Genomic DNA, 11373 nt, shown 5'->3' with positions numbered 1-11373 from the left:
ATCACCACAAAAGTGAGGTCAACAAACATCCATCTGCTCCAAATGCAAATCCCAAATGACTGTTAATGCAAGCACTGCCTTGATTGAAGTATGTCTAACCACAGGAGAAAATATTTCATCATAATTTATCCCCTTCTATTGTGAAAATCCCTTTGCTACAAGTCGAGCATTGAACTTTTCCCCTTCTTTTTCTGATACTGCTGGTTTCCTTTTGTACACCCACTTGCACCCAATAGTCTTCTTGCCCTCAGGAAGCTGAACTAGCTCCCATGTGCGATTTTTCTGTAAAGACTCCATCTCCTCAACCATTGCACCCCTCCATTTCTCTTTCTCCTGGCTAGTGATAGCTCTTTGAAAATTGGATGGATCATCGTTGTTGATGAGAAGTGCACAAGAGACCAAGTCTTCATAACCCAATATGCTAGGAGGCCTTATATTGATGTGTCTTTTTCTGTCTCTGGCTAGATTATAATTCTACAGATCATGTGTAATAGAATCACCAGGTGTTGGATTTGAACATTCAACTCTCTCAGTTGTTTCTGGATGTTAATCTAAATCCATCTGCACTACATATAAACTGGAACTGTTCCCTTGCACCTTGTCTTGATTCTGAACATGGACTGTTTATCAAAAACTGCATCTCTGCCGATCACCACTTTCATTGCAATCGGATCCCAAAACTTGTATCCTTTCACACATTTCTTATAGCCCAAAAAGATGCACTTTTTGGATTTTGCATCAAGTTTTGATCTTTCATCTCCATGTACATGCACATAAGCAGGACAACCAAAAATCCATAAATGATCGAAATTAACTGGATTACCTATCCATACGTCTTTTGCGACCTAGCCACCCAACGATGCCCAAGGTGATCTATTGATGAGATAATATGCCGTATTCACATCCTCTGCCCAGAAACTCTTAGGAAACCCTGCATTCTGTTCAAGCATCTTGTCATTTCAGTTAAGGACCTGTTCATCCTTTCTGTCATACCATTCTGCTGTGGTGTCTTGCGTACTGAAAAATACCTCCGAATCCCATGCTTCTCACAGAACTTCTGAAACTGTGAATCTGTGTACTCCATGTCATTATCGGACCTCAAATACTTGATATTTTTGCCAGTTTGGTTCTCTACCGCAGCTTTGCACAGCTTGAATTTAGAGAAGACTTCAGATTTCTGCTTCAATAAATATACCCAAACTTTCATGGAGAAATTATCAATAAAGGTAACAAAATACTGAGATCCTCCTAATGACGATTCCTTAGTAGGGTCTTATATATCAGAATGCACATAATTAAGAATCCCTTTAGTTTTGTGATTTTCAGTCATAAAACTGACTCTAGTTTGTTTTTCAAGAACACAAAACTTACAATGATCTAGATTGTAGCTTTTAACACCATGCAACAGGTTTTTTTATACAATTCCGTCATCCCACATTCACTGAGATGACGCAGAAATTTAGATGAGTAAATCCTGAGTCCAATTTAAAGGGCAAGTCATTTATTTATTTATTTATTTATTTATTTTTTTCAGTATGGTGAGTGTTTGAAATCAATACATTAAAATTATTCATTTTATTTTGAACTAATATGCTATACATTTCAGCATTAGACTTGTATATTGCAAAATAATGACATTATATTTTAAAATAGAATGGACAGTCAAGTAATTCTATTAATAAGTCTTTTATATTGAGCTAAATTTTTCTCGGAATATTCTGAGCCAAATTTTCTCAACAGGCATGCTTCAAAATATGAGAAAGTAGCAGGATCACAATATTTTGTATAAATTTTTTTAGTATAAAATACATTATTCTTTTTTGCAATGTAAGTAGGTTATTATTTTACAAAACTAATTTTTTGTATCGCTAAAAATGAATTTTATTTCTAACTATATATATATATATATATATGGAAGATTTACACACACACCCCTCAATTCTTATGTATTTACATTTTTAACACTTGTACTCCATAAATTTTACATATATGAAACCTTACCTTTGCACTAATATGTATATTTCACTTCTTAAAAATTAGCATAGCGATATTTTCTGCCTGATATAAATGATTTTGTTAATATAAATGTTAAAAATGAATTACGGGTGTTCTATATTACATAGGACATAGGTAGCATGTATAGAAAAGATCCCTTACATATATAAATTAAAATATACAACTAATATTGCAATACATGCCGACAAACATAACATGCCTGTTTGAAATTTAATTTCAGAATCCAAACAATAAATCTTCTAAGCGATGGAGGAAATAAAGGATCAACAAGACAGTGTCTCCGGAGAGCCCTTGTCTTCTACTTCATCTTCTCCAGATTCAAACAAGGAAAGTTCAGTAGCACCGAATGGCATAACAAAACTGATGAATCCGACTAGAACCCTAATCGACACGGCAGCACCTTTTCAATCCGTCAAAGCTGCGGTTAATATGTTCGGAGGAAATGTTGATTGGAAGGCACAGAGGGCAATTGCAAAAGAGGTAAGATTTTGATTTGTTGCATTATGATGAGTTAAAAGGACTAGGAAAATAAAATTTTTGTGAGGCAATTTGTGGCATGCTTGATGTATTTGTCATTCAGGATTTTTTTTTTGAAGAGTTATGTTGGAGTGGGTGATCGAATTTATGTTTAGGTTGTGTCATATCCGTATTAGGCAATGTCTGGTACAGTATTTGTACACCAGAAAGAGTGTCAATACGAATTTGGGTAGCAGCATCCTTCAAGGACAATTCCTGATCATCCGCCCGACAGACATCATCAACCACACTCGGAGCGACATACTTCCAAGGAATTTAGGGAGTATTACCCCAGAAGGATTCGCCAAGATCACACCCACCTGAATAAAAAGAATCGCCTACCAATCCGACTCGATAATCACCTGGCCTGGTAACTGTATAGTCTAGCAGTCGCCCGACCTCACGACCGCTTGGTCATACAAACGCCGACATCACAGCCTCCCAACCAAATAGCCATCTAGCCTCATCATCACCCAATCCAATGTCAGGCTTCCATGTCAGTTGGTCCCAAATATAAAATGCGTATATATGTTCACTGAAATGCCCCTGATTTGCCCTTAAACTTTAGGGGCACAATGTGTAATTGTACAATAGTTTGTTCCTATAAATTGGGGTAATTTCATGAAAAAATGCAACTTTCTATTCATTATTGTGCTATGGCTCTCTCTAAATCTCTCTCTCTCTCTGTCTCTCTCTCTCTCTCTCTCTTTCTCGTTTAGCACTCTATTCCTTAAGCATGTCTCCTAGATAGATTCATATTCAACATCCTAAAAGGTACGGTGAGTGTAGAGTCACGCCATCAACTAGAAGAGGATTGTGACAATCACAAAGGAAGACAAGCAACTGAAGAGAAGAGGCCAACAAGGAACCACTATGAGACATCATTGACCGTGCAACCAATATTATCACAACCATCCTTGGAGAGAAAGATGCCCATCAACGAAACTACTAGAAGTGGACCAAGATGGGGGAATTGTGTGACGTCACGACCGCTCACAGAAGCATGAATGGTCTGTCAATCACGTTCATCAAGGATGACCTTCTGCAACAGGGAAACCCATTTGATGAAGCCATAGTCTTTGCTGGAATAATAAATAACTTCTTAATTGGGACCAACTTCATTGACACAGAAAGTTCCGCGAACATTTTCCTTGAATCAATATTTGATAAACTCAATCTTTGGGTCAACAGGTTGGTAGTGTAGGTCGGTCCACTTTTTCAATTTTTCAGTGGAACAAAAAGAGGCCCTGAGCAAAATGCCCTTGGCGATTTCCTAGGGTGAAGGGGAGAAGCAATTCACAGAAACAGAAGACTTCATAGTTGTAGACTCACCACCAACACACAACACCATATTTGGTTGACCACTCCTGAATCATTTTAAAGCAATCGTTTCCACTTACTACGTGATAATCAAATTCCCCACATAAGGTGAATTGATCACAATCAAGGAAGATTTGGATCAACTGCAAGTCTACTACTTATGGGCAGTTAGGAGTATTGAACAAAAGCTGCTTAACCAACAGACTTGAAGAGAAGGTGGTCTCAAGACCAGTGAAACGATCTATGAAATTCTTGTAAGCGTGAAATAACTTGGTAAATCTTTTCTAAATAGCAAAATTTTGATGCAGGATACCGGGGACTACTATTTTGAGCATGTAGGGACCATCGTGATGTCTTTGGCTAGTTTGTGATGAACATGTCATGGATACAAGTGGATGTAGCCTGCCATAGACTACACGTAAGCCCTACAACCCAACCAAACAAGTAGAAAACCAGAAATTTGGTAACTACACTGGCGACACCCATCAAGGAAGAGGTTTTAAAGCTTCAAGAAGTGGAGTACATCTGGAAAATACAGTACCTTACTTGGCTCTTGAATGTCATCATGGTCTAGAAGGCTAATGAGAAATAGTGGTTGTGTGTCAACATTGCCAATCTGAATGACACTAGCCCTAAGGATTGTTATTTGATGCTAAGAATTGACGCCCTGTGGGATGCTGCATGGGATGCACAGTCATGAGTTTCCTGGAAGCCTTCTACAGCTACCAACAGATCAAAATGCACTTGACAGATGCCGAGAATGCTGCGTTCATCATGGTTGAAAGCATATTTTGTTCTAATGTAACGCCCTTCAGACTTAAGAATGCTGGGACAACATACCATCATCTGCTGAATGTAATTTTAAAAAATAAAAAAAGAAAAAAAACATGGAGGTCTAAGTAGATGATATCTTCGTAAAAGCTAAAGGGTAGAACATCATGTGAAAGATACTTTTTAAACCTTAATAAGATATTTTATGAGACTGAACCAACTAATATGTACATTTGGAGTCTCTACTGGCAAAATTTTATACTACCTTCTGGTCTCAGAAGGAATAAAGGCAAATCTCAAAAAAATCCAAGCACTCATTGACATGTCATCTCACAAATAAATGAGAAGTGCAAAAGTTATTAGATCAGATTTCCTCTCTCAGCCGATTCATCTCAAGATCTAGCGATAAGTGTGTTGCGTTCTTCAAGTTCAGAAGGCCAAAACTTTCCAGTGGACAGAGGAATGTCAAAGAGCATTCTAGAACCTCAAAGATTCTTTGGTTTCACCACCTCTCCTATAAAGCAAGACACCAAATAAGGAACTCTCTTTGTACGTGAGAGTGGGCACTAGAGAAATTAGCTTCGTGCTAGTCCAGGAGGAACTATGGAAGCAATTATCGATCTACTACACCAGTCGTATTCTCTGAGGAGTGGAGGTCATGTATTTGATTATGAAAAAATTAACCTTCACACTAATTAGGTTGGTCTTACTTCCAAAGGCCAAAACTTAAAATTATGACCTTACTTCCAAACACACCCCATTCATATAATCACAGATCATCTGTTAAAGTCGGTACTCGCTCGACCCAAAAATTTTGGTAGGCTGCTCTAGTGGGGAGTAGAACTAAGTGAATTTGACATCACTTACATTCGTCAAATGATGATAAAAGCCCAAAAGGTCGCTAATTTAATGGCATATTTTTCAGAGCAAGGGAACTCAATTAAAGAGAGCTCAAACAAATGTCAAGAGTGGATCATGTACGTGGATGATGCCTCGAAGAAGACAAGACCAAGGTTAGCACTTAACCTCAACGACCATTTAGGAGAACACATGTAACTCTCCCAATTTGTCAAATTCAAGGTAAAAACCAGGAAAAATACAATGTCCTGATTTCCTGCCTACGCCTGGCTTATGAGATAGGCCCCCAAATACTCACAGTAATGTCAGACTCACATCTCATAGTAAATCAAGTAAAAGTAAAATTCCAAGCAGAGATGAGGTGATGATGAAATACCTAAACAAAGCCAAATTAGTGAACTAGAAGTTCATGCAATTCCAAATAGAAAACATCAATAAAAAAGAAAATAAAATAACTGACATGCTATCTAGGTAAATCCAATTAAGAAGTGGAGAACCACAGATATTAACCTGACCAATCATTGAGGAACCCAAATTTATGGTAGTAGAAAGGGAACAAGTTGCAAGCTAGGTAGACTCTTAAGTAAATTTCCTAGAGATAGAAAAAAATTTGGTGGAAATCTCAAATTTTAGGAGGTTCAGACACAACACCGACCAATATTTTTTGACATAAGAAACACCCTTCCCAAAGTCAACCACATCACTATACTTAGGGTGAGTTAGATAAAATGCGATGGAGGACATCCTCGAAGAGGTTCACTTTGGGGAATGCGGAGTCACTTCAGAGGAAAAACATTTGTGCATCGAATCTAATGAAAATAATACTTTTGACTAATAATAATAAGAGATGTAGAAGTGTTCTCCAGACAATGTAAACAATGCCAGAAATATGGTCCATTGCAGCATCAATCGGCTCATAATTACAATCAATCTCTAGTCCATTGCTCTTTGTCGTATGGGGACTAGACATCTTGGGGTCATTCCCACCTTCTAAAGGACAGCACCGGTTCATCCTTGTAGCTGTAGATTACTTCTCAAAAAGGATTGAAGCTAAAGCTTTTGCTTGAATCGCCATGGATGTAGTCTGAAACTTGATTTGGACCGACTTAATTTGTCGATTTGGTATGCCACTAACAATCACCATATATAACGACATGCAATTTGTGGATAAATAGGTTTAGAACTTCTACCAAAGTCAATTCATCAGTCTCAAGTTTGCATCGATCCATCACCTACTAACTAACAAATAAGCCAAACACCTAAGAAGATTATCCTCAATCTATTAAGAAAGAATCTAGAAGGTGCAAAGAGAAATTGGGCGGAAATCATCCCGTATGTACAACCCCTTCAATCGTGACTGCCCAAACACATTTTATACTCCATCATGGAATGGATGCCATTCTGCCAGTCGAGTATGGCTACAATAGCCAAAGGGATCACGCATTGAAGGAATTCAAAGAAGAGAACTTCAAAGATTAGAAGAAGGAAAATGGTAAAGGAGTATCACTCGTACTTGTTATTTTAGAAGACATCCGAGCCAAGATAGCCCTGCGATTGAAAGAAGTCTAAAGGAGGGCCACACAGTACTACAATCAACATGTCCGAGAAAAGACATTCACTTTAAGAGATCTGGTACTAAAGTAAGTCGACTGGCAACATGGGGAAAAACTATAGGACAACTAGAATAAACATGGAGTGGACCCAACATCATTGATTGCTAAGCAAGACGCGGACCCTGCAAATCGAAAACATGGAATTCGAAGTCCCTAGAACATGGAGCGGAGATGACCTCAAAAAGTTTTTTCGTAAACTCTGTATTGTAAAGACAATCTCAAATGAAGGACATTCCTAAAAACTTATTCCATGACTTGTATTTTATTTAAACATTTTGCAAAATAAAGTATATTTGTATGACATTAAGAAATATCACCCTGACTAAGAACCCAATGACTTTTTCAAGTAAGGAAAGAAGTCTGAGGAATTGGTATCCTAGAAATTGAAGACTATCGGCCATGGTGACAAGATCACCCACAAGTTACAGATCACAAACTACAAGCCGTGGTGCCAAAATCGCTCGGCCATGCGTGAACTGATGATTATCGACAGTGGCTCCAAGATCACCTGACTGCATATATCAAAAACCGTAAGCAGTGTAAATAAGATCACCCATCTACCCGTAAGTAAAAATATATTGGACTTTGCACCAAGATCCCCTGACTATATACATATAAAAAATCATAAGTTGTGGCACCAGAATCACCTGTCTACGCACAAATAGAAGATTATCAGTAGTGGCGCCATGATCGTCCATGTGTGTACTTATCAAAAATCGCAAGCTGTGGCACCAAGATCACCTGATTGTGTGTAAAATGAACATTAGCAGTCAAGGTGCTAAGACCAACCAGCTACGTACATATCAAAAACTACAAGCAATGGCATCAAACCCACCTGATTGCACACATATTTAAAACAAAACTACAAATTGAGTCTTTAAGAATGTCAAGTGACACACACACACACACACACACACACACATACACACACACACAGAGATATATATATATATATATATATATATATATATATATAAGAAGAAGCAAAGGAGAGAATGAGAGTATGAATGAAGCCCTCTTTTCTCTTATATAAATATAAGGCACAACGACGTGGCATGGTTGAATGTTAGGATTACAAAAAACTAGATAAAGAAGAAGAAGAAGAAGACAAAAGTGGTTGCAACCCACTATCAGCATTAGCTCCGTCTCTGTCAGGCCTATCCGCGTCATCATCGAAATAAAAAAAAGTGGGGGCAATGTTTTTCATATCATGCCATTTCAGATTCACTAGGCCAACCTTTATGAAGCTCTCAACAGTAATATAGAGACCCACCTGGTTTTGATCCAAGACTTCCACCACATGGTTACTCTGCGAAATCATCCCTGATATCTTTTCTTCTAATTCCTTATGTTTGGTAGCCAGAGTAGCAATAGTTTTAACATACTCCAAGACCGCCACTGCTCGGCAACTTTGTAGGGGTGTGGCTACTTGTTTTTTGCTACTGGTCTTCATTTTGTTGGTTGCTTGGTGTCAGTGTTATTGTTGAGGTGTTATCATCTTGTTTTTTGTTATGTTGCCCTCTTCCTTGATAACTTACACATATCTGATCATGTGGGTTAACTAAGAGATGAGAAATCAGAGGACTAGGGCAGGTAATAATGGGAACAAACAAAAGAAGCGTATATAAAGCCACATAAAATAAATTTTTGCATTGATAGTTCCAAAGAATAAATCCAGAGTGTGATCAATTCAGCATGATTTAAAGACACAATTGCAAGGGAGACCTTACAAAAGCTAACTACTAAAGAATTCAAGTTGATACTACTATTGTAGAGCTCACATCTTTCTATAAGGATGAATCCTTATAGTTAATTACATCTTAAGTAATCAAGGCTACTTAAGAAAACTATCGATTTAAGTTATCATTTATTGTAAAAAAGTTTAAGTTTTGTTATCAATGAAAGGAATGTCAAAGTCCTATTCTAAAAGTAGTAGATTCCTAAAATTTTGAACTATCCTAGAGTTTTGTTTTATCATTAATGGTTTAGTTGAGGTTCATCCTTTTTGCTTCAGGTTTTAAATGTCCGTCACTGCAAAATAGAATTAGCAAACCCTAATAACATGCAAAGTAAATATAGGGTGACATCTACTCTTTGTCTTCAGTAGCCATGCAAAAAATTTTCTATAGAAATTTATGTTTTTTTAATTTAGTTTGTTTGTTATTTTTAATTTTTTAGATAACCCGGTCAAGATGTCCATGGCTCTATCGTTCTGGGTAGGGTAACTTAGTCTACTTAGTCTGAGAGGTGATCAAGCCTACTCTGAACAAATGATTCTTGTCAGCAACCATGGATTGCATCATCCAAGAAATCTTTGTAAACCTGGGTATCTGGGGTTCAAGTTACTTTTGGTGATATTTATTCATTAGAGTTTCATTTAAGTTTTAATGTCTTTTTCAAATTTTAAGGGTTGAAAATTGTAGGGTATCTGGAGTTCAAGCTACACATAGTTCCATAAAAAAACACATTGATTTCAATCAATGGATTAAATACTTTGCTTGACAAACATCTAAATTTGGTTGTCATCAAATTTTATAACAAAATATGGTTGACGTAACATTTCATTCTAAAAATTTTTCTAGCACCCACATCCACAAATTACATAAATTTAAAGCATACCCACTTGAGAATTTTAGCAATTAGAGCCACTCACAAATTTTTCTTCACTGGGACAAAGTGAGAGAATATTTTGCTTTGGATTTGATGAGCTTACAGACAACAATTTCTTGGGTCTCAAACACCTACCATTTGCATCTATCCTTTTGTTTCTATTAAAACCCATCATAATGTTGAAGATATTATCAAAGAAATTTTTTTCAATATGCATGTCGTTCATTTTGTGTTTGACCATATTATCCTTCCAATAAGGTAGAACCCAAAAAATTGCTTCTTTGTTCAATTATGAGTGACAATAAATCTTGGTGATGATGTGAAGAATGGTCAGGACATATAGCAATCTTTGAAATATCACTGAAAATTTGCATTATATGTTCCCCAAATATTCTTGGAAGTTGTGAGGATTTCTCAATTTTTTTTCTTCTGAATGCATTCTTATTCCTCCTAAAGGAATGTTCAACATTTCAAAACATAAAGTAACAATCAAACCATAAATTATTCATGACATTGTCGACGCTATTTTTTATTGGAGGAGTTGCCCATAAGAAATTGTCGGTCACCGAAATCAAAATCCCATCGCCCGCTTCGAAAGGACGTTTTAATTTACATATATATTTAGTTTTAGAAAAATATGAAATCAGACTGACCCCATATTTTTCATAGTTTAAATGAAAGAGCGTTGTACCTCAAATCCTGTATCTATCCCAAAGGATAAACACAAGACTTGAGGATGAGGCTCAATCAAATAAACTAAGGAACATATGACGTTCGTTTGGTTTGCGAAACCTTTATATTTGCCAATAAGTTCCCCTATTTAGTATAAAGAATTAAATAGGGTTTATATTAAGTTGGGTTCGGACATGCTTCCTATAAGGGCAAGCCCCTATAGTTAATTATATCTTAAATAACCAAAGTCACCTAAGAAGACTCTCAATAAAAATCAGGAAATATTATCTTCAAGGAGTTTCAAAGGGTAGGACTTTTCAATGAGATCAGACGTAGAGGTGTGAAAGGGGATTAGTTCCAATTTGGAACATTTTGTTGTAGAATCCAAAGGAGGAAGAACTAGGGGATGTCATGGATCTAGAGGAGAACCCCGGTAACTTCCCAAGCTATCCTAATGTTTGTCTTCAGTTTTGATGAGAAATATTTAAGTGTTTCATCCTACCAATTTTATTAGTTAGGGCTTACATTCGTGTGAAACTATCACACAAATAGCCTGAAATATGTGAGGATTTAAGTCATAACAAACGATGACTTCGGAATCATAAAATGAGTTAGGGCTTAAATTGCACAACATGATTGTGCAAAGGCCTAAGGAACAATTGAGGATGAGGATTTACGTTGCATAAGAAAGCAACCTCGAAGTCCTATGACTTTGTTGTTTATTTCTAAGGAAGGAAGATTGGTTTAGTTGAGGAAGATAGGTTTTGCTATTGAAGATGGCCCCGCTGCCCACCATGCTAGCTGCCACAACTAGTTTGAGTTTTCCAGTGTGTCAAGTTATAATGTCAAATCAAGTGGCCCTATGGTTGAAGTTCTTTAAATTTTATGTTATGGGGGCATGTTAAATTAAATTTGATTAGAGCGACACTTGTTAGGATCCTACGGTTCGCTCTTTCTGGCATCACTATTTTCTATTGGATTCACTTAGTCCAAATGA

The 11373-nt window shown here is 36.9% G+C and overlaps 1 protein-coding gene across 1 annotated transcript in view; it reads left to right on the top strand.

Annotated features, from left to right (window-relative positions):
- LOC110031137 (protein WEAK CHLOROPLAST MOVEMENT UNDER BLUE LIGHT 1-like) overlaps positions 1-11373 on the top strand; it is a 70803-nt gene that overhangs the window by 8754 nt on the left and 50676 nt on the right. The window contains exon 2 of the mRNA XM_020734202.1: positions 2237-2496. Coding sequence (XP_020589861.1) covers positions 2263-2496 — 234 coding nt within the window. The 5' untranslated portion in view covers positions 2237-2262. The remainder of the gene's footprint in view (positions 1-2236; positions 2497-11373) is intronic.

The sequence above is a fragment of the Phalaenopsis equestris genome, unplaced genomic scaffold, assembly GCF_001263595.1.
Source record: "Phalaenopsis equestris unplaced genomic scaffold, ASM126359v1 Scaffold000775, whole genome shotgun sequence".
NCBI lineage: Eukaryota > Viridiplantae > Streptophyta > Magnoliopsida > Asparagales > Orchidaceae > Phalaenopsis > Phalaenopsis equestris.
This window is presented reverse-complemented; position numbering and strand designations above follow the sequence as displayed.